This window comes from Zerene cesonia, chromosome 17, assembly GCF_012273895.1.
Source record: "Zerene cesonia ecotype Mississippi chromosome 17, Zerene_cesonia_1.1, whole genome shotgun sequence".
NCBI classification, from domain to species: Eukaryota; Metazoa; Arthropoda; class Insecta; order Lepidoptera; family Pieridae; genus Zerene; species Zerene cesonia.
This window is the reverse complement of record NC_052118.1, coordinates 7,392,382-7,415,987: the sequence shown is the minus strand read 5'-3', so window position 1 is coordinate 7,415,987 and position 23,606 is coordinate 7,392,382. Positions and strand designations below refer to the sequence as shown.

Sequence of the window (23,606 nt, the reverse complement as noted above, 5' to 3'; positions counted from 1 at the left end):
TTATTTCTCCCTACTTGCACGCTCTTACGTTCACTCAATTGCTTGTTATTTATTGTGCTATTATTATTATTTTCATGCCCCTTTATAGACACCGCTTTGCCAATATCTTGTTCTTCGCTATCATCTTGAACTTTATTTAAAGGTGCGAAAGTCAAAACTGCTTTCATGGGCGATTCTGACGACGTCATAAGTTTCGTGGCCTCAGTAGTGCGCACGTTTAAAATCTCAGCGGCAGTATCCATGTTACTAGTTTCCTGTACCGGCTTAGAACTGTCGGCGGTTTTTGATATATTTGCCCTGCTATTCATTTTAAAGCCTTTTTTTTCTTCCAGTGAACTCAAAATCGTTACTACCATGTCTAACTTTTTATTTGTGTCATATAGCTGCTTTTGCAAAAGTGCTATTATGTTTGACTGGACATCCAATCGAGAATTCACATCGGAGCGTAATTGAATTAAATGCTCCAGTATCAAAGAATCCGCACTTGAAGGCGATGACGTATGATATCTTAATTGATTCCCGCGCTGCATATTAATATTATTATCTGGTGTTGCGAGTACCGTATGGTATTCAGTTATAAAACTCCTATTTGGCGATTCAATACATTCAGAACAAACCCAGTTTTTCTTGTAGTCGTTAGTAAATGCGTGGAAAAGTTCTATTTCAATTTTAAGACATTTTAAGTCATACCTTTTCATGCATTTTAATTTAGAGCATTCCATAAACATTTTATCGCGTATTTGCGAGCCACAAGCGTTACAGCTGATTTTGCTAGTCATTGTAGATGCAACAAACCGGTTTCCGTACACAGAGTCGATGTGCAAAAGAGATGATTTATTTTAATTCGCAGGACCTCTCTTTCCCCCAAGGTGAGGAGGAGCTTCCCCAGCTCGTTAACTACACCGCGTCCAAAATATAAGTTCACTTCACTTTAGTACTTATTGCACTGTTTATCAGTAAACTTCTTTGTTAGTTTCGCTTGAATTTAACACTCGTTAATTTAATTTAAAACACAAAACACGTCTACGCTCAACGATACTCGATGCAAATAGTATAAATTTGTTCTTTCCCACGTTTAGCTCCATCTTCATACCAAGTTTCATCAAAATCGGTTTGACAATAAAGAACTTTCATACAAACTTTCATCCCCTCTTTCAACCCTTTCTACCCTTTTTTCGCGTTAAAAAGTATCCTATGTTCTTTCCCAAGTTCATTTCTATCTTCATACCAAATTTTGTGAAAATCGGTTCAGTGGTTTAGGCGTGAAAGCGTAACAGACAGACAGACAGACAGAGTTACTTTCGCATTTATAATATTATAGTAGGGATAGTAGGGATTAGTAGGGATAATACGTAAATGAACAGTCGTAATTTGAACATCAAAAGGGATTATCAACTCTCTCGCACCATACCCAATAATAATAATAACAATAAACAAAACACAAACGACACAACACTAATAGAACTTAAAGACTCTATTTATACATCGACCATTTCTCGCGACGGACTTTGATGACGGGCGAAATTTTCTTTCCCACACGATGTCAGTGTAATATATATTAATGTGCACCGTTTGTAGTTATTTTGATATAAATCGAGGCGTGCTACGACGTTCATCGGATATTTCTGAGAGCATTGATTGCGGCGGAAATGAAATCTAGAAAGCAACAACCTACATGTTAACCCTATATTTAGCTGTTTATATTTGTTCGAGGGCTTCTTTCTAATAAATTTATTAATACGTTATCTATGTACATATTTTCATACAATCATGTTATACTCTAGATTATTAGATTGAATGATAAAAAATATAATATACCTCTTAAATGATTTCAAATCGTGAATCGATTTCTATGGAATATGTATATATACATCATTGTGTGTTTTGCAACACATTTCCAGGGTTTCCCTTAAACTTACATAATCTTGCATTTAACAAACGCTATGTTAATGTATATCATAGTTATTTTTAATAAACAACTAAACAGCTTTCAAATTCTCAGAATGTGAAAAATTTAAACGGGGGTACGCGAGAGTTATAAGCTTTTAAAAAAAGAGAATCATCAAAATTGATTCATCCGGTCCAGTGTTACAAGGTAACAAAGTAAAAAAAAAATCTGCCAAAATGTTAAAAATATAGAGGGCTAACGAAATGTGGCTTCACAAACTAACACTGCTCCCATCATATTTGTTATACCTAAAAGTATTTTGTATGTGTAGATATTTGAAAAAGTGCAAAATTTTATGTTTGAAAATGGCATAAAATTTTATCGAAGCCAGTTCTTCTTGAGCAAAGTTATATTGGTTATTCTTGTCAAGAACACAATTATATTGTTTTTTTTTTTATAAGTAAATTACGAAGCACACATAGACATATATGTGATTCTAAATAAATATACCTAAAAAAGAAACCATGGTTGTTTTGGTTCAAGCGGACAATTTTATCGCAATTATCATCCAATAAATAACTATTAATTTTCTACTCAATGAACGTAGCTCTTTAACATACAATGTATGAATAATAATTACGTTTCTCATGTTATAACAACGACTAACACATGTTGCATATAATAAATAAGATCCAATGTCACGGTAGGTCAGTTCATTCTGGAAAAAACTGGAATGCTCTTATAAATCCAGGATCAATTACTTCGCCCTCAAGTAATACGGGCGCATCCTAATTGAGTTTTGACAGCTTCTAGACATGCTTGCGTTTACTGTTGCAATATGATATTTAAAACAATCGAAAATAATGAATTGAATTAATTTCTTCACGCTACGTCTCAATACGAAGATTGTTCACAATTCGACAATATATTTCTATTACTTATAACTTAGGAGATTTTTAAACGATTCACTTGATTATTTTTGTTTTTGATAGGGAAATTATGTTATTTGGGACAATGGTACATTTTAGAATTGGGAGTCGCATTTCCCCCCTACGATGACCTTTTCTGTGGAAAAGAATCCTACTTCCTACTAATATTATAAATGCGAAAGTTTGTAAGGATGGGCGTGTGTTTGTTGCTCTTTCACGTAAAAACTACTGAACCGATTGCAATGAAATTTGGTACGTAGACAGCTGGACAACTGGAATAACATATAGGCTTCTTTTTATCCCGACATTCCTACGGGATACGGACTTACGCGGGTGAAACCGCAGGGCGTGGCTAGTTATTTATAAAAAAGTGACTTAGTTAGCCTATATTTTATGATTTACTTAAACTAAGTAGAATGTACAAATATTGAAAGAATCAAGAAAATTGTTCGATACATATTTAAAAATGCACTAATATTGTAATATTGTACATAATACAATTGATCTTGATTGGTCCGGTTATATAGTTTGTGATTAACGGATTTAATAAAATTAAGGGTCGAATCTACCACTTATTGATCGGGTTTCTGATGGCCTTTTTGACACTTTTGACATATATTTTCATACATTATTTGTCATTTAACTCACAGAATAAGCATACATATCCCGGCGCTAACATAAACCGTAACTATAAGCTAGTAAACCGACTATTAACATGAAAAATGATGTGAACTAACCGCACAAAGTGAAGTTTGCGATATGACTAAAACAGGTTGCCATAATATGTACATTTTAAGTTGTTATGGCTATAGAGAAAAAAGAATACATTTTTAAATATACGCTACTATAATTAAATTACCATTTATTGTGTGGTTTTTGTTACGTTTTTGCGAATGTGTTTATATGTTTTATAGCAAAAAATGGCATTTTGTATCGTATTATATTAAAACTAGCTGTTGCCTGCAGCTACGCCCGTTCCGTCAAAAATAAATTTTCAGGATTTAAACTTTCATAACGGATGCCTATCAAATACAAAGTGGCTGTCTGCATGACAAATTTCATCAATCAGTCAGTCAATCAGTCACCTTTACGTTTTATTATATACTAGATGCTCGTCCCGGCTCCGCCCAGATATCAAGTTTCCTGTTTTATCCCAAGGGAGCATTTAATCGGGATAAAAAGTATCCTATCATCCAAGTCAGTTCATACCTTATCTGTATACCATTCTGTAGACAATTTGTCTAAAATCCGTTCAGCACTTTCAGCTTGATTGACGGACAAACATCCTAACAACGACTTTCGACTAAACATAATAATGTTGTGGTTTTAGAGTCGATCAGTGAACGACTTAATGCTATTATCACAGTAAGTCTCCAGATTCATTGATAAACCTTACTTTTATCAGTTTATATTATAATCAATAATCTTAATAAGTCATCAAGACCGGCGACTCATCCGCCATTATCATCACGATACGTGTCATCGTCGATTAAATGTGTCATGGAGCGTGTCAGCAACCACCGATACCAGTAATTCTTTACAAAGCTAACGGAGGTCCCTGAGCGCCAGGCAGACATTCAAAATTATTTCCTAGTAAGATAGATATTTTACATATACAGATACATTGATAGGAATAAAACACAAAAAGAACCACGCCAATCGGTTTAAAACCCACAAAGTTATCGAGTCACAAAAAAAAAACCAATCTAATTGAGAACTTTGAGAACCTTCGTTTTTGAAACATCGCTTCAATCACACGGACTGAGCTTACCAACAAAAACGTCTCATATCAGTCTGTTACCATTATTATAATTAGCCTTCACTCCAAGGTTTACTAACCAGTTCTGTCACGGTAAGTCACCAAACCAGCGACTTACCTATAACGGCCTTCACTCTAACATTTACCAAACCAACCATTTCTATCACGGTAAGTCACCAAACCGGCGACTTACCACTTGCCCAGTGGCGGATTTGCCAGCAGGCTGAGTAGGCTCGAGCCTAGGGCGGCAGATTTTGGGGGCGGCAGATTTGGGGAACGAATTTTTTTTTTTCACCTCATAGAAATCAAAAAGATTTTTCTATGACGGTTTTCAGCTGATGCCTACAACAAATTTTGTCGATGACTTTTCTCTCTCGCTTGTCATTGTACATTTCGGGAGTAGCAAACTTCCACTTGCATTGTAAAAATAATGTATGAAATGACAATTGTTGAGGCAAGGGCGGCAAAAACTATTCAGCCTATACCCTGAAAATTTGTAAATCCGCCACTGCACTTGCCAACCAGTGCTACGTCGGCAGGCGAGCACTAACCTTGCTGACGAGCATGTCCGTCTCGTCGAAGTGTCGGCCGAACATCTTGGGCGACTCGCCCGGTATCGGCTCGATCTTGATGCACACCTCCTGGCCCTTGCGCGCCGTCTCCACTTGCTTGTGGTTGATCTCGATGGACGTCACTATGCCCAGCTCGACGAACTGGACGCGGATGGAGAATGAGATAGATAAATTAGGCATATAGGGTTAATTAGGGTAATCGTGAACAGGGTTGATTGAAAAAAACATCCTAATTTTTTTTCTGTAATTGCAAAACGCTTAAAAAACTAATCTAATACATTTTCATAGACATTTTATATAAAAAAAAAAAAATTGTCAGTAGAAAAGGTTAAATTTTGATAACACAAGTTTATTGAGAATTGTTTCGATTCCCCCGTTTACTACTAATATTATTGACTATAATAAATTAGATGCGACACTGGTTGTAAGTAAATTTACAGGGCTTGTTATCATTTTATGCAACGTGATCCGGCTCGAAGGACCATGAAGATGTACGATTCATAGAAATGGGGATGCTCCATAAGCTTTATAGCTCTTCGAAATGGACGATAGGAATTTCAAAGTGAATAAAAATATAGGGAAAGCACTAGCTTATTTATTTCGGTAGTTTATACGGTATGTAACATAAATAAACTTATTTATGAAATAGTACTCGTGATATTTATTCACTAAGTTAATCTTTCTTTATTATTTTTAGGTTTAATAAGTAAGTTCTGTTAATTGCAGACAATAAAATTAACTAGCAGAAAGTTATAAGAAAAAAAAACAAAACAAGTTTTATGTAGTTAACAAAGAAATGGCAATTAATAAATAAAAAACAAAATAATTACCTCTTTACTAGGCACGCAAATAGGAGTGCCCTCCTTAACAATACCGGCCTCCACCATAACTCCCGCAACAATCGGGTCGCGGGAGTTGAACACGAATTGTGGTAATACCTGCGAATTTATATCTGAATTAAAAAAACTTAAACTTAGAAAAGATTGTTACACTAACCAGTATTTCCAAAAAAGATACATTGAAACATTCCAATACTAGCCAGAACCTGTGGCTTCATTCGCACGGTTAAAATTTGACCTTAGTCTTTATCCAGACCACAGTCTATCTCCGTACGAAACTTCACACAGATCCTAACAGAGTTTTTTGCGTGAAAGAGTAACAAACATCCATACACTCTTACAAACTTTCTCTTTTAAAATATTATTCTAATACCTTCAATTTGCACGGGAACACGGCTATATGCTTGAACTCTTCCCGTTTCTTTTGCTTCAACTCCTCTCTGTATGCAGTGAACTTATCGAACAAATGGTATATAATATCAGCTGCGAATATCTTCACACCAAGATTATCAGCTAACTCCTGTGCGTCTCGTTCGATCTGTTTGAGATTATTTCGAGTTTAATAATGAACTTTAATGCGTACACATTTGTGAGCAAAATTGAAAAATGACACATTGATTGGATAAACTAATTTGGCAGTATGAAAGCGAGCATTTATAATAGAACTGAATAAGAATTAGCTGTTATAAATATATTGCACATATTTTACTTATTAGGTTCTGAAGATTGCGTTAATATCAATTGTAGAAACGGCTTTGGGTGAATAATAAATCATAATAAAAAAAAGATACCGGCCTATCGGACATCGCCATACATTTTCTAAGGAACGTTAGTTTAAAATTGACATATTAATTAAAAGCAATATTATCAGTATTTCTATGAATATAAAGACATGTTACACGAACCTTAACATCAAATGCCAATATAGTAGCGTACTGCGAGTCGTGCTCCAACATGGCGGACGCTTTCATGACGTCACGCTTCACAACCGGACCTATCCTGATTGCGGAGTACTGAAATACAGATTATAAATTAATTTTATAAGTAATTACGTTCAATCGAAAAATATATAGCAACTAAATTATTTATATAAATTAGATTAAGTGTTTCTTTCTATAACATATATTCGTTGGGGAGTATAAATTTGATAGCTTCCATAGTGGTACAGAAAATTAATAAGAAAAGCAAGCCTAAAATATTTCTACCGCGAAAACATACACGACATCTAACAATTTATTTTGACCGCCTCCTTGGCACAGTGGTTAACGCGTGAGCGTAGAACCGAGGGGTCCTGGGTTCAATTCCCGGTGGGGACGCGTAAAAAAAAAAAATGTCTCGGTCTGGCAGGACACAAAAGGCTGATCACCTACTTGTCCGTAAAGAAAATCGATCAGTGAAACAAATGAACATCATCTGCCCTATACCCCAGTAGGGGACATTGGACTTCACTTTTTTTTTTACAATTTATTTGATTGCAAAAAATACAAAAAAAAAAAAAATCCCAATATACTTGTTAACTCTTCTCCAAAGACTTTAATCTCTTCAGATAATTAACAGGCCGCACGCCTGTCATGACTAATTAAATTCTTAAAATCCAGCTTAATGCCCAAAAGAGCAGATTACAGGGCAACGGAAAACTAAAAAAAAAAAAACAAAAAAAAGAAAACTCACAGGAATCTTGCTAGTCCTAAGGAACTCGAGCAGCGCTTCGAGCGAGCCGAGCGTGGACGCTTGCACGTACACGCCTCGCTCCGACAGTTTGATCGACGACAAAGCCGATTTCAGCTCGCGAGCTACTTCCTCTCTGTAGGCCAAAATTATTTCTTTGTGATTATTTGAGTTCTGATTTTTTTTTGTTTGTACACTTGAGTTTGCGTATTGATTACCAATTGCACTGTTTGTCAACAACTACTTTGTATAGTGGAATGTTCATTTCACATAAGTTTAACCTTAACTTGAAAGTATAAAAGCCATTACACCAATAAGCATTCTTATATAGCACAAGTTTTTACTTCCTTGGTAGCTTGCAAATGTTCAACTATTACGTCTTATTAATAAATTTAACACATTTTTTATCATACAATTTTGAACATTTTAAAAAGCTAATATTACATTCAAATCGTTGATTCAAATTAAACATTTATAAGCGAGCACAGTTTTGATTAATAACTGTTAATATCGCGACTCTTATTCAGAAATTTAAATAAAATTTTACAAAATGTAATCAATTACATCCAAATATACATGTGAAGCTAATAAAAGAGTGTTAAAAAAATATCACTTACTTCAAAACATCAACTTCGTCCGGTTTCTGCGCGACGAGTAAATTCAACCCCGCAATTGCTTTCTCCAGCTCCTTAGCTGCGATTTTGACACCTTGAGCACCGGTCACCTCTTTGTGTTCTATGTATGCGTTCTGTAACATTCATTAATTTTTCACCTTAATAATTAGTTACATAGCATCAAGTATCCTATCCTACTAATATTAATAAAAATGCGAAAGTTTGTAAGGATGTGTGTGTGTTTGTTGCTTTTTCACGCAAAAACTACTGAACCGATTGCAATGAAATTTGATACGTAGACAACTGGACAACTGGAATAACATATAGGCCACATTTTATCCCTATATTCCTACGGGATACGGACTTACGCGGGTGAAACCGCGGGGCGCAGCTAGTAAGATATAAATATGTATTGGAAATACTTAAATGAATAGCAAAAATACGATAATACTTCATGGTCCAACTTTTTCTCACATATAACTAAAGATTAAAGATTGTCTATTTTTTAATATACAGGACAGTCATGTGGCAAGAATAAACAAAATAATGTGCATTTATTTCTCTAAACTACAGATTAATAAAATAAATCCGTAATGCCTAATAATTTTCTAAATTCCCATGCATGTAATTGACCAAGCATTGCTATAATTTAAGGTCTAAGTCATACATGGATTATTTTCTTTCTTTTAGAATGGTCAATCACGATAGCTATAATTTTAAGCTATTTGTTATGTCTCTTAAAAATTAAATAAAATAAAATGAATAAATTCAATAACAGAGTACTAACCTTAACACGTAACTCCTTCATAGGCTGCGGCATCAACAGCGAACGTATTTGCGTGACGATGGGACCGTCCGTACCAGCGAGTATAGCCGTGTCACCCTCGCGTAGCGTTCCGTTTATCAGAATAGTATCGATCGTTGTTCCTAGCCCGGGGATCGCTTTCACCTGAAAATAAATATAGGCTGTTAACTAGGAATTCTTCAACACCAGGGTGAATAGGCACCTTCTAGGTAGACGTTCACCCACGTAGACCACATCTCCGCTTCCCATCAGGTAGGATTGTGGTCAAACGTCTGCCTATCGATTATAAAAAAAAAAGAATTCATGAAACATATTAAAGTTTCAATTTGAATTTATTTGATAATTGATTATTGAAAATTTGAGGTTGTTTGTTTTGTTTAAAGGTAAATCAAAATATATAATACAACCAACAAAAAAAGTTTGCAACTAAATATTATAACCTGCAATAAACAATGAAATATTATAACCTTTAACACCTACTTGTAGTATTATGACATTTGTATATTTTTTAACACTAGCACTACACTTGCCACTTAATTTATATTTTAATACTTCATGTTGTATGGAAGAATAGATGGGTACAAACAGATTTGCACAATGTGGTGTTTCAGATTAATATATGATAACAGCTTTTTTACTCTAACCCAAAACTGACTATTTGCTAATATTTTTTTTTTATAATCAACCTTACCTCCAACACAATAGCAAGTAGCTGCTGTGAGAAAACCAGCCTCTTATGCAGCGGCCCCTCGCAGGCTTGCACGATCATGGCCAACAAGTTGCCCATCCCTTCGCCGGTCACCGCAGACGTTGGTACAAGCGACACGTAAGTGCGGGGATCCGGGTTCTCGTAGAATAATGCTGCATTGAGACCCTGAAATGAGTATTAAATTGAGTGGCAATTTACATGGTTCATAATGAAATTTTTCTTAGTATTTATAATTGCAGATGTATATTGCAATCTATAATGGTATAAAGATATAGTTTTGTGGCGATGTGTGTAAAATTCATTGTTTAGGTTTTGGGATAAAAATCTTAAGAATTTAAAATTCTCGAAATCAACTCATATGCCATTATTTGATTATGCATAATTTTAATAATACTGCGCCATACTTTTAAAGTTAATACGACACATTTAATGTGCTTTTCTGAAACCTACCGTATATTGCATAATTTAACACCATAATAATAATAACATGGGCACATTTCCCATAACTCAACGTCAAGCACCTACTTTGCATGAAAATTTAACACCATACTGTGATATGAATATGAATTCAAAGCAATACCTGTTCAGCAAACTGCAGGATGACATCCTTGCTTCGCTTCTCGAACTCCAACTGAGTGTTAGGTTGTTGCATCTTCAGTATATCCCTTACGTCTTTCCTCTGTGCGCTCTGCCAGTCGTATAGACGATCGATCTTGTTAAGAGCTACTATAAATGGTGTCTTTTTTTGCTTTAATAAGTTTATAGACTCAATCGTTTGGGGTTCCAGCCCATGCATTATATCTACAACCTGGAAGAAAATCATATTTAAATTTAGTTTTGTAGTAATTAATTGCAATATTATTTGTTTACTAATTATATAAGGTTTATATACTATATTTGTTTGTGAGACAGATGTATTATATTGTGTAATTAACTGTGGAAATTATAAAAAAAAATTATTAACCTGTGGAAATCATGAAGCTTAAAATGTTAATAAGGATAATAAAAGAAAAACAAAGGATACTTACAAGAATAGCAATATCACAAAGAGAAGAACCTCTATTCCTCAGATTACTGAAGGACTCGTGACCAGGTGTATCAATGATCAGCAGCCCTGGTAACTTGAATGCTATTTCATTCACCTGCAATTTATAATAGGTTTTTGCGAGTGTTTTTATATAAGAATTGACTACTTAAGTAGTTATAGTAGTAGAATGAGAAAGTTCTTTATGCCTATGTTTGTCTATTGCCTTAATTAGGAGGTTAGGTTAGAGTACAACTAAACTAGCTTTTGCCCGCTGCTTCGCACGCGTTAAATTCAGAATAGTTTAATGTATGTTATTACACATGTAAACCTTCCTCTTGAATCACTCTACTTAAAAAAAAACAAAAAAGATTTAAGTATATGCAAAAACAGACAGAGAAAGCGACTATGAACTGATAAAACAAAGACCCCAGCATCTGATTGATAGATGCATATGAAAGCAATTTGTATATTATATGAGTATTGTTGATTTTATATTGTGTAACAAGGCTCTTACTTAATGTTTCTAATATTTCGACAATAAAATGTTAAGGCTTAATATACTACGCAATCACAAAAAAGGTAATTAAAATAATGGTTACAACTTACACCCTTAACATGTTTCGTTTGCTCTTTAATATTCTCGATCGGCACATTGGTAGCGCCGATCTGTTGTGTGATACCACCAGCCTCGCCGTCCTGTACGTTCGTCCTTCGCAGTTTATCCAGGATCTTGGTCTTGCCCGTATCTACGTGTCCGAGTACGCACACAACGGCCGCGCGCAGCGGATTGTTGACTTTGTTCTTTTCATTATCTTCCCGACGTTTCTAGAATATTATCGAATTAAATGTACACTACTAATGCCACTTTAATGGTCATGCATGAAACTGTGTTTAAAATCTGCCTAAATATTTCCTCCTTGTCTTATCTGGAGGAAAATAATTTTGGTTAGAAAAGACTTCACTAATTTCGTATTTGGATTTAAAAAATTTGGAAAATTTAATTTGAATTATAATTAGCAATAATTGAAGAATAACCATACCTAATAGTATATGTTTGTAGTGTAAATTTAAAATAATTAAAGCAGATAATAATTAAAATTGTTAACTTATTAAAATCATCATCATCATTATACCACCAAACTTTACTGCTCAGCTGTCTAAGAAAAAAAATTATTTACCTCCAATCTCTTAAGAATAACTTCTCGTTTCTTTTGAGCATCAGTCATTTGGTCATCGTCAGAATCTTCCTCAGAACTTGAATCATCATCTGAACTGCCCTCTTCTTCTGAACTCTCATCTTCCTAAAATTGCATGTTGACTTATATGTAACACATGATATTTCAGTGAGGTAGTAAAAATTTTTGTTTTTATTTTTCAATTGGATAATTTTTAGTATCAACTAGCTGCGCCCCGCGGTTTCACCCGCGTAAGTCCGTATTCCGAAGGAATATCGGGATAAAAAGTTTCCTATATGTTATTCCAGTTGTCTAGCTGTCTACGTACCAAATTTCATTACAATTGGTTCAGTAGTTTTTGTGTCAAAGAGTAACAAACACACACACATCCTTACAAACTTTAGCATTTATAATATTAGTAGGAAGGATTTATTTATATAATGCATACTTCTTTTGGTTTCTCCTCAACTGGTGCTGGTTTCTTGGCTTCTGGTGCAGGAGTTGGTTCAGGTTTAGGTGGTGGAGGAGCTTCATCTTCAGAGGATTCGGCATCCCATGCATCTTTTACTGATTCTGTATCAGATTCTTTCTTCTCTTCAGGTTTTGCAGGTTCCTTAAAATGAATATTAATGATTTATTAATAATTTATGAAAAATTAAAACAATGCATTTTCCAACTCATATCTAAGAGATCAAAATATTCTGTGAAAATTATATTGCATATGATCTTGATAATCAGAAAGAAGAACTTACTTGTTTATCAGTGACTTCAATTTCTACTTTCTTCTCCTCTTGTGGAGTAGCAGTTGCTTCTTGTGACATTTGAGTCTTCAGTTTAGTAGGCTTAATCCTTGTTCCTGGCCTTGGTGGTTTCTTCTCTGAACCAATTTCAATACCTTGAGCTTTTAAGGATTCCAATAGCGCTTGAGCTCTTGCCTTTTCAGCTTTTTGTTTAGGCGTTAGCAGTTTGCCTTCTGCCTTAAGTCTTTCCTTTCTCTCCTTCTCCTTTTGTTTCTTCCTTTCCTTTCTTTCCTTCTCTAACCTAATCGCCTCTAGTCTTTGTTGCTCTCTCTCTTCCTCTTGTTTAATCCTTTCTTCTTCTTCACGTTTCATACGTTCTTCCTCTTCTTTTACCTTTTTCAATGCCTCTTGCATAGCAGCGATTGTCTTTTTTGTGGGACCCTTTTTACCTTTATCATCTTTTTCAGCCTTATCGCCTTTGTCACCTTTTTTCTTTTTCTTACCTTCAACAGGAGCATCTCCCTCGCCTTCTTTTTCTTCTAAAGGTGCTTTGGTTTCTTTTACTTCTTCTTCCTTACTTTCAACCTTTTCAGTAGGTTTAGCAGATGTTTTAGTTTCTGCAGGATCTTTTTTATCTTGATCTTTCTTCTTAGCTTCCAGCTTTTTTAATTTTTCTCTCTCTTTCTTTTCTTTCTTCTTCTGGGCAGCTGTCTTGATAGTAATGTCGTTTTCATTATCACTTTCTTTATCCTGTGCCTCATTTTCAACTTCAGGTACAGTTTCCTTTTTGGTTTTCTTTTTAGGTTTTGTTTTTTCTTCGGGTTGTTCTTCCACTTTATTAGGTTCAGGTTCAGGAGCTGGTTCTTTTTTTATTCCAGCATATTCCATTTCAAGTTCTGCAAGAACCTTTTCAATGTCTTCATCACTCTCATCCTTTTTTCTTCTTGCTTTTTTGCCTTTCTTTCCTGCAGCTTCCTTCTTATCCTGGTTGGGTTTCTTAGAAGACTTTTGAACTGGTTTTTCATCATCAGAGGATGGCGGTGCCTCAGGTGCAGATTCCCCAGATTCAACTTGTAATAAAGAGAAAGCACTCTTCTCCTCCTTCTTTTTATTTTTCTTGGACTTAACTTCTACCTCTTCATCTGAATCTTCTGAAATGTAAGATGCAGCATTTACAATAGTATGTTTTTCAATACAATAAATAGATTTAAAATAAAACAATTGAAAAAGATTATCTTACCATCACTACTGATATCAACTTTCTTCTTTTGAGACTTATTTGATATTGATACATTTTTAATATTCTTTGTGACTTCCTTTACATCAGAATCAATAGATTTCCTTTGCTTTGTCTTAGCTTTTGGCTTTTCATCCTCACTTTCATCAGATGCAATGACTGCCCTTTAATTAAGAAATTATAACTCATTAATATAAGTAGGTACTAATCATGAGTCAATCAATACAAGGATAATGATTTTTATTTAAATTTTATCTTTCTAAATGAAAGGATTTACCCTATATACATATAACCTCAAACACTTACTTCTTTCCCTTAGTTTGTGCTGGTTTCACATTTTCGATGGTAGTAGTTTCAATATCACTATCACTGTAATTAATAATATTGCAATAAATAACACGGAACGGGAGAAATGTATTCAAAACATATGTGAAAGAAAATTACCCATCTTCAGCTGTCTGGTTCTTCTTGCCTTTTTTTGCTTTACCCATGGCGACAGAAGGTTGTTTTAAGTAACAATCCCTGTAAAATAATGTTCTATTTCCGAGTATTTGGTAATTTGTATCATGTGAAACGTAATCACTATACAAATTAGGCTAAGCCGAAATAAACTCTGGTCGTCGTGTCGTGTCCGTCCTTTACTTGCCTAACGTCAAACTTAAATGTCCGAATGAAATATGAAGTGAAAGTGTCAAATGTCAAAATATTCTATATTATTAGCTGTGATTTAAGGATACAAGAGAATTTGATGGCGCTTCAATTTCGGATATGAAATTCCATCCAATTAAAATATTTTTATCGCATTACACTAGATATCATTTTTCTCAAAAAAAGAAAATTAGCTAAACTTAGAAGAGCTAGCAAAATTGTTTACCCTATAACTTTAGAGACAGTATTTTAACGTTAAGAATTTGAATTTCATCATAAGGATAACATGTTTCTGTAGATTATTTATAAGACAAATCATTTTGCTTTCATCCAAACAAAAATAACAAAATGATCTATTCTGGTTACAAAGATTGTTTTGTTAATTTTGTTACGGGTGCCCAGATTTTTGAAAATGGTTAAAATTATGGTTTGATTGATACATATTTATAAGACATCAGTAAAAAAAAAAAATACATTAGACCGAAATCTAAAATGTTAAAGAAGAATCTATCATAGATTCTCAGTAAAATGTAATGTAGTTTGTTAATGTTGTGTGCATGATATCCTACTAATATTATAAATGCGAAAGTTTGTAAGGATGTGTGTGTGTTTGTTGTTCTTTCACGCAAAAACTACTGAACCGATTGCAATTTGAAATTTGGTACGTAGATAGCTGGACAACTGGAATAACATATAGGCAACTTTTTATCCCGATATGCATACGGGATACGGACTTACGCGGGTGAAACCGCGGGGTGCAGCTAGTATATTATATTTGTGACAACGTAACCGCAATTATCTATGTAATATGTTACATTATATTCAAACGACTTGCAATCTTGTTGTGTTACAAACATACATTGCATCAGTACTTTTTCTGCAATCCATATAGGATACTTTTACCATTTCTCTGAAATTTCAAACTTAGCACGGGGATATATTATACCTAGTTCAAACTTATTGCCTTAAGGCTTAGACGATCCTCTGTTTACGCATAAATGCCATAGAAGAACAAAAAAAAATATACTGTTAAGAATTAGTGTCAACTGTAAACTGTCAACCGTCAATTTTCAACATTTTGCATTTTTGTAGCAATGTGTCAGATTGAACTCGATAAATTTTAGTTTATATTTTGTAATATAATTTTTTTTAATCAAAATGTACAAAGGATTTTCACGAATATGGACTATTTATTGTACTGATAGACTTCAACCTTGTGTTACACCTTTTGTCACCAGTGTTTTGAACCCGCGAAAAGGAAAACTTGGGAGTGTAGGTTATGTTTTCAAAAGAACCAAGAAACATGATAAGGGTAACCCTTCGGCTTTGTTTGTTCCTGTCCCAGTTAAACCAAATCCAGATGACATCAATGTAGGAGAAGAATTCACAGGAAGATTAAAAAAACAAGACTTGTTAAAAATATTGAATAAATTTTATCAAAAAGCTGAAGTGAGAGTGTTGGCATCTGAAAATGGTTTGGATGACCAGTTATTACATCAAGCATTCTTGTCGTTTCGAAGACATTGTTTGGAACATGATTTGCCGCCAGATTTACATATAACTATAAGTGACATATTAGTTGGTGAGGTTATTAACACATTTTTATGTTTAACAAAATGGATAATAAGTGACTTGAATTAATGGTAAAAAAAACTTATTTGTTATTTATAGGTGCTGGACATGTAGATGATTTATTTCTATATTTCCTAAGACATGCACGGTTAGCATTTCCTCATTTAGACTGTTTAGAAGATTTAAAGAAAATATCTGATTTAAGAACCCCAGCTAATTGGTAAATATAAATGGTTATAAATTTTCAGTTGTATAAAATTATTGTAAAACTTATGAAATAACTATTGTAATTAATTAAGGTACCCTCAAGCTCGGAATATAAATAGGAAGATAGTGTTTCATGCTGGTCCTACAAACTCTGGAAAGACTTACCATGCTATGGAAAGATACCTCACTGCCAAATCTGGAGTTTATTGTGGACCGCTCAAACTATTAGCTACAGAAATATATCACAAATCAAATAAAAGAGTATGTATTTAAATTGTTATCATTTATTGGTCCATAACCTACATAAATTAATAATAATACTCCATGTTATTATGTATATATATATAACTTTAAGTTTTTTAAAAGTATGATAATTTAAAATTGTTTGAATTAATGTTCAGAAAAATTCATGGCTTTTTCATTGGCAACACAAATTAGGCTTGTGTCTTTCTATGATGTGTCTCTATGTTTTGTGAGCATTATTATTTGAATCAAAACATGATTTTCAGTATATTGTTTATCCTGACTACAATGTGTTTATGCTATGTTGTGTAACATAATATATTTTCTAGATTAACAAATAAGATGAGAGTTAACAGACATTTGCTGCTATCAATTGCTAAATTTTGTAATATCTATGATATTATAATCATACAATTATTTAAGGGAACTCCATGTGACCTAATTACTGGTGAAGAAAGACGACATGCCTCACAATATAGTACACTAATAGATGGTGATGAAGAAAAAGTTGCAGAAAGTGATGAGCAGCCATTTCTGCTCAACGAACCAGAACTCACTCCATCGAAACATGTTGCTTGTACTGTGGAAATGACATCATTGAATGATAGTTGTAAGTTATTTAATAGCAAATAAAGTGGGTGGGTAATAAATATAATGATTACTAAAACTTAATACGAACATGTGAGAATTTTTCTAGTTAACCTTGTTAATATACTATAATATAATCTTCATTGTGAAGAGATAGAAAGAAATTAATTGTGAAAATTCTTTCACCACATCAAAGGTACTGAATATATAAAAATCTGGTGTCATGATGTATGTTCCCAATGAACTCTTCACCAACTCAACTGATTATGATGAAATTTGACATTTTATGTGTAATTTGGTCCAACTAGAACTAAATAGGATAGTATTTATTTCATTTAATTATCCCAATAATTTATAATCTTAATATTTTTAATCATTACTCAGCCACAGCAGCGTGTGGCCAGGTATACCCATAATTTATATGTTTTTTATTATTATTTTTTTAGTTTCAATAGGTTTAATGGTTTCACTTCATGTAAATGGTAATGCAATAACTATATATATATTTAATTATTTATTATTTCAGATGAAGTAGCAATTATAGATGAAATTCAAATGATTGGTGACAGAGGTAGAGGGTGGGCGTGGACACGAGCTGTATTAGGTAATTAAAATTTACTTATCTTATATCTTTAAACGAGCAATTCTTGTATATATATATATAATTGGAATCTCGGAATCGGCTCCAACGATTTTCATGAAATTTACTATATAGGGGGTTTTGGGGGGCGATAAATCGATCTAGCTAGGAATCTTTTTTAGAAAATGTCATATTCGTGTTTTATCGACTTAAACTTACTTTTTTAATAAATAGGAGGACTTTTGAGTAGTCCCAATTCATTATGATTCTTCCTGACATCTATTGGCGAATAATAATACTATAAATGCGAAAGTTTGTGAGGATGGATGCATATGTATGCGTGCGTCTGTTACTCTTTCACGCAAAAACTACTGAACCGATTGCAATGAAATTTGCTTCGTAGATAGCTGGACAACTGAAATAACACATAGGCACTTTTTATACCGATATTCCTACGGGATACGGACTTACGCGGTTTCGACCGCGGGTCACAGCTAGTCTACTATTAAAAAAATCATACTACTACTGTCAAATACTTATTTAGAAGTACTAATAAAAATGTAATTTTTAGGAATTATTATGAAAGAAATAGCCTGGTAAAAATTGTTGTCTGTACTATAACCCTAGTGTAAATGGTTTTTTTTATTAGATTCAGAATTTTATGTTATTTTTTTGAATAAGCTTTGATTTAGTGCAATCAGTGTTCTAATAACATGGAGTATTATTTAAAGGTTTACAAGCTGATGAAATACATTTGTGTGGTGAGGCTGGTGCCATAAATTTAGTGGAAGAAATTTGCAATACTACTGGAGAAGAAATGGAGGTAATGAGCTTTATAAGTTTTTTTTTTGTATTATTTTATGTGATTTGTTAAAGTTGGTTCAATACTATAAAGTACTAGGTGTTACTTGGTAAAAGGTAAAATTTTATTGTGGGAGTCGAGCACGCTTCGGCACGAATTGGGCCAGCTCGCACCGGGGAAGTACCACATCCCCATAGAAAACCGGCGTGAAATGAAAGTGGCATGCCACTGTGTTTCGTACGGTGAGTGGGGGAGCCGGAGGCCCATTTCCTTTTCCTCACCCGTTCCAGTCCATTCCTTCTTTCCAGTCGTTAATCCTTTCCTTTTCCTTTACCCCTTAAAAGCGGGCAACACATTCGCAGAGGCACTACCTCTGCGAATGTTCATGCGCGGTGGTGATCGCTTACCATCAGGCGAACCACCAGCCCAGTTGCCCGCTATGACATAAAAAAAAAAAGGCTAAGTATTATATACTTATATAAATAAAAGTTATTGTAGATACCTATTTATAGATATAGATATTTTATACAAATATGAAGAAACATAAAATTAAAACAACACAATTCTAGCATATCCATGAACTAAGGTTATCTCATAGAGGTTACTTGTTGCCTTTTGTTATATCTTGTGTTTTTATTTGGTGTACATTTTTTCTGATTTCCTATTTCAGAACTATATTAATATAAATAAATACTAACTTCATAAGTATGACTTTCTTTTCAGATTCGTACATACAAAAGATTAACGGAATTGAAAGTAGAGGATTCATCGCTAGGTTCATTGGATAATGTTAAACCTGGCGATTGTATCGTGTGTTTCAATAAGAACGACATTTACAGTGTAAGTCGTGCGATAGAACAGAGGTCAGTCCCCTGTTGAGGCAGGTATCTATAAGGTCATACAGTTTTTTTGCTTAAGCTATTGAGAGTTTAAAATAATGTAATTTTATTCAGGAAGACAATATTTTGTAAATTATTCTGTGGCAAATGATCTTAAAATATTATTACGTATTTAAGAACATATATTATGGATATGTAAGATCCATCGTTCCCAAACTTTGAAGCTATACAAGTAAGGAAATTCTGTTTTCTTTATGTTTTTTTTTTCATCTCTTCCAATCATAATTAAGTGTTATCACTTTATACTTGTGTTAACATTAATTTCGGTTTTACATTGTACGAGTAGTCTTTGGATTACCAGATCAGATCAGATTGATTATAATTACAACAAATCGTTTGTAGAAAAAAGGTCAACATTCAGGGGGAGGCACCACTGAAGATTAGAAAGTGGGACTACTTGACAATGAGTTTCTATAACCCCGTTCGTTGTTGGGAACATTGTTTAAAATTCAATTAATATCGAGGATTTGATTACCTTTTATTATATTTCAGGGGACATGAAGTGGCCGTTATATATGGTAGTTTACCACCAGGAACCAAATTGGCACAGGCAAATAAATTCAATGACCCTGAAAGCTCATGTAAGGTTATGGTCGCAACAGACGCTATCGGACTTGGTATTAATTTGTAAGTTTTAGTTGCTCTTGGATTTAATTTATGCTTTGTAATTCTTTTAATGTCTTTGTCAACTTTCATACGAATATATATTGATCTGAAGGTTTCTCCCATTTGTAGGTAATTATGATATATATTAATTCATAGTATTTTATTGTGTTTGATTTTACACGAGTATTAAAGATTTACAATTTCTCGTTTCTAGATTCATTCATATTATTAACCCGGCGTTTCGATAATATTATGAATAAATCGCGTTTAAAATCCGCTAAAAAGTCTTTAATTTCTAATGATATGAATTCAACTTATATAGGTAATCAGTCATAGACAATAACTTAACTCTATAATAAATATATTAATTAGTTTGATGGAAAATTGTATTTTTGTCCATCACACTTTATTTATGTGAATTTTTAGGAGTATAAGAAGAATAATATTTTACTCTCTCATAAAACCTGTTGTAAATGAAAATGGTGAAAAGGAAATGGATGTTATCAGTATATCACAAGCCTTGCAAATAGCAGGTACTTATTAATTTTTTTCTAACTATTGATCGCTCTAAGATCTTGAAATTTACTTACTTTACGGAAGTACTCCTTTTCTATTATATATCATTTTAAAAATTTGTTTAAACTGTCTAGTAGATGGCACTATATTTAATATATGTAAACATGAATTTTTTTTTTATGCCATATGTGGTCAATTGAGCTGGTTGTTCGCCTGATGGTAAGCCATCACCATCGCCCTTGAATATTCCGAGAGGTAGTGCCTCTGCGAATGCGCTGCTTGCTTTTAAGGGGAAAGGGATAAGGAAAGCGTTGACGGCTGGACAGGCGAAATGAACTGGGAAGGGAAGGAAACGGATCTTTGGTGGAAATTGTATTTTTTTTCATGTCATTTATTGAATGGGAGTGAAAGCTGAGAGTGAATCTTTAAAATCTCATCAATCCATCAAAAAAGAAAAAAAATTAAAATAATCCCATATCTGATTTCAGGTCGCGCCGGCAGATACGGTAGTGCCTGGGAAACGGGTTACGTGACAACATTCAAAGCGGAGGACCTGCCAACACTAAAGATGCTGCTATCGAAACCGCCCGACCCAGTGACGCAGGCCGGCTTGCATCCAACCTCTGAACAGATGGAGTTATACGCCTACCATTTGCCACACGCAAGTCTCAGTAGTTTAATGGTATGTACTATATAGCAATTTTATGAAGTAATGAAGGGAAGGGAGTGTTTTATTTTATGTAATGAATGAACTGAAATAGTTCTGTATCGATTTTAAAAGTTCTTTTAATCTGAAGCGATATCTTTACTGCAGTAGCCTAGGCCATAGCTGGGGCAAGCAGAAAGTTAGCAAGGGTAAAAGGGAATGGAATATAGTTGTGGATAGAGATAAAATCATAAAACTATCGTAGGGGCTGAGAGGGTTTTGGCATAGCTTGGTCGTGGCTTTTTGAAATATTTTCTATTAAGTATTGTCTAATAAGTAGTTTTTGTGTTGTCTTAAAAAGAGGACATTATTGTCTTCATCTATACATATTTATGTATTTTTTCGTTTTTAAGATTGTTTTGTGTGCCAGCACAATGAAGTATATATTATTATTAATAAAAAATATGTATTGTCCGCTGCTCCCAGGATATATTCGTGCACCTGTGCACGGTGGACGACTCGCTGTACTTCATGTGCAACACGGAGGCGTTCAAGTTCCTCGCGGAGATGATACAGCACGTGCCGCTGCCGCTGCGCGCGCGCTACGTGTTCTGTTGCGCGCCGATCAATAATAAACTGCCCTTCGTGTGCGCCACTTTCCTTAAGGTGAGGGGTTTTTTTTTTTATTTTTGGCCATAGAGGTTTTATAAGGCAACTCAACAAATCATGAGCTAATTTGTGGTTTATTGTAATTAGTTTTGTGACTATAAGGTATTAAATATTATAATAATTTAGGTAATGTTCGTTTCCATTTGCTACTTTTCGTAGGGTGAAAGACAGAAAGAAAGAATGATATATTGTGTAGAACGAAGTGTGCTTAGTTTTCTTTGAATCTGGACTAAAAGCGACTCGCTGATGTAGACATTACACATTTGACAGCCACACTGGTTTTTTTTTTGTATAACTACAACTGAGAAGAAAGAACTAAGCTTTCATATGGTCGATATTCGTTTCTGTTTGTTAGGGAAACACTCTAAAGTTAATTCTATAGACAACTAGCTGCACCCGGCAAACGCTGTTCTGCCTTACTCTGATCATTTAGGGGTATGAAAAATAGATGTTAGCCGATTCTCATAAATACCCGATATGCACACAAAATTTCATAAGAATCGGTCAAGCCGTTTCGGAGGAGTATGGCAACGAAAACTGTGACACGAGAATTTTATATATATAGACTAGCTGCACCCGGCAAACGCTGTTCTGCCTTACTCTTATCGTTTAGTGGTATGAAAAATAGATGTTAGCCGATTCTCAGACCTACCCAATATGCTTACCAAATTTCAGAGGAATCGGTCAAGCCGTTTCGGAGGAGTATGGCAACGAAAACTGTGACACGAGAATTTTATATATATAGATTATATTTTAACAGATGGTGAGACAATACAGTCGCAATGAGCCACTAACCAAGAACTGGCTGAGCAACGTAGTGGACTGGCCACTACCAGCACCGAAGACAATAATGGATCTGGTGCATCTGGAAGCTGTGTTTGATGTACTGGAATTGTATTTGTGGCTGAGGTGAGTAGAATGTCATGGGATAGGAAAGATATTGGATTATAGAAAAAATTTTTTTTAAATAAAATCACTACAACGCTAAGTTTTTGATTATTTAAAATCACTTTATTTTAACCAAAAGAAAAAAAAAAACAATACAATAAGACAAATATTAAAATACACATAAAAATATCACCTCGCCGCTAAAACAGCGATTTATTCCAGGCGACTTTCGTTCAAGGATTTTAAAATTATGTTTTAGGAAGTGATTGTTGTTACACAAAACTACAAGTGTATAATGAATATTTACAAATATCAACAAATAGTAAAATAAGTATATACACATAATATATGATACATGCATATAGAAATTCTGTAGAGACAATTAATTATTAGCATTTAGTTGCTTTTTGAACTCATTCGATGTTCTACGAAAAACATCCACCAGTTTTTTTTTATAATTTTAGTATAACCTAATAAAAAAATGGCATACTATGAATTTAATGAGTTCGACATCGTGTATAGTAATTCATTATTATTTTTTAATATTTCTTCTATTTTATTTACAAGGTACAAGGTTTTGATATCGTCTTTTTATAAACAGCTATAGATTCCCGGACATGTTCCCGGACGTGAGGCTCGTCCGCGAAATGGAAACGGAGCTGGACGCTATCATACAGCAAGGGATCTTTCAAATTACCAGGTATGTTTTTTTTTAACACGCTTTTATTAGCTTCACTTGTATGTTTGTATGTATGTAACTCACACCCGTTTTTCTCCCAC

General features: G+C 34.0%; 2 protein-coding genes across 3 annotated transcripts in view; one reads left to right on the top strand and one right to left on the bottom strand.

Annotated features, from left to right (window-relative positions):
- Positions 1 to 4,879: 4,879 nt before the first annotated feature.
- On the bottom strand, positions 4,880 to 14,635 carry LOC119833696 (eukaryotic translation initiation factor 5B). Its single transcript, XM_038357844.1, has 17 exons — positions 14,407 to 14,635; positions 14,269 to 14,331; positions 13,966 to 14,126; positions 12,738 to 13,876; positions 12,434 to 12,598; positions 11,989 to 12,111; positions 11,417 to 11,635; positions 10,812 to 10,925; positions 10,364 to 10,591; positions 9,766 to 9,948; positions 9,057 to 9,218; positions 8,273 to 8,403; positions 7,659 to 7,791; positions 6,893 to 7,000; positions 6,361 to 6,525; positions 5,979 to 6,086; positions 4,880 to 5,289 (listed from the first exon to the last, which is right to left on the bottom strand). Exons 1-17 carry the CDS (start codon positions 14,451 to 14,453, stop codon positions 5,104 to 5,106), a joined length of 3,435 nt encoding a protein of 1,144 aa, XP_038213772.1. The 5' UTR covers positions 14,454 to 14,635; the 3' UTR covers positions 4,880 to 5,103.
- Positions 14,636 to 15,693: 1,058 nt separating this feature from the next.
- Positions 15,694 to 23,606, top strand: part of LOC119833697 (ATP-dependent RNA helicase SUV3 homolog, mitochondrial) — an 11,021-nt gene continuing 3,108 nt past the window's right edge. The window contains exons 1-13 of one of the 2 annotated variants that reach the window (XM_038357845.1): positions 15,694 to 16,192; positions 16,282 to 16,402; positions 16,482 to 16,650; positions 17,056 to 17,242; positions 17,747 to 17,824; positions 18,532 to 18,623; positions 19,326 to 19,465; positions 19,994 to 20,128; positions 20,534 to 20,640; positions 21,112 to 21,305; positions 21,756 to 21,935; positions 22,699 to 22,847; positions 23,428 to 23,526. In XM_038357845.1, coding sequence (XP_038213773.1) covers positions 15,769 to 16,192; positions 16,282 to 16,402; positions 16,482 to 16,650; positions 17,056 to 17,242; positions 17,747 to 17,824; positions 18,532 to 18,623; positions 19,326 to 19,465; positions 19,994 to 20,128; positions 20,534 to 20,640; positions 21,112 to 21,305; positions 21,756 to 21,935; positions 22,699 to 22,847; positions 23,428 to 23,526 — 2,075 coding nt within the window. In that variant the 5' untranslated portion in view covers positions 15,694 to 15,768. Of the gene's footprint in view, positions 16,198 to 16,281; positions 16,403 to 16,481; positions 16,651 to 17,055; positions 17,243 to 17,746; positions 17,825 to 18,531; positions 18,624 to 19,325; positions 19,466 to 19,993; positions 20,129 to 20,533; positions 20,641 to 21,111; positions 21,306 to 21,755; positions 21,936 to 22,698; positions 22,848 to 23,427; positions 23,527 to 23,606 lie in introns of both variants that reach the window. The other variant, XM_038357846.1, reaches the window with a different exon arrangement.

Bases quoted from the DNA above. Each gene is read 5' to 3' on its own strand.
- LOC119833696 (XM_038357844.1), bottom strand. From the start codon at position 14,453: ATGGGTAAAGCAAAAAAAGGCAAGAAGAACCAGACAGCTGAAGATGG. The intron at 13,877-13,965 runs GTAAGATAATCT...CTTACATTTCAG, and splicing joins AGTTGATATCAGTAGTGATG to AAGATTCAGATGAAGAGGTA. The intron at 9,219-9,765 runs GTAAGGTTGATT...ATTTATTTTCAG, and splicing joins TACTTGCTATTGTGTTGGAG to GTGAAAGCGATCCCCGGGCT.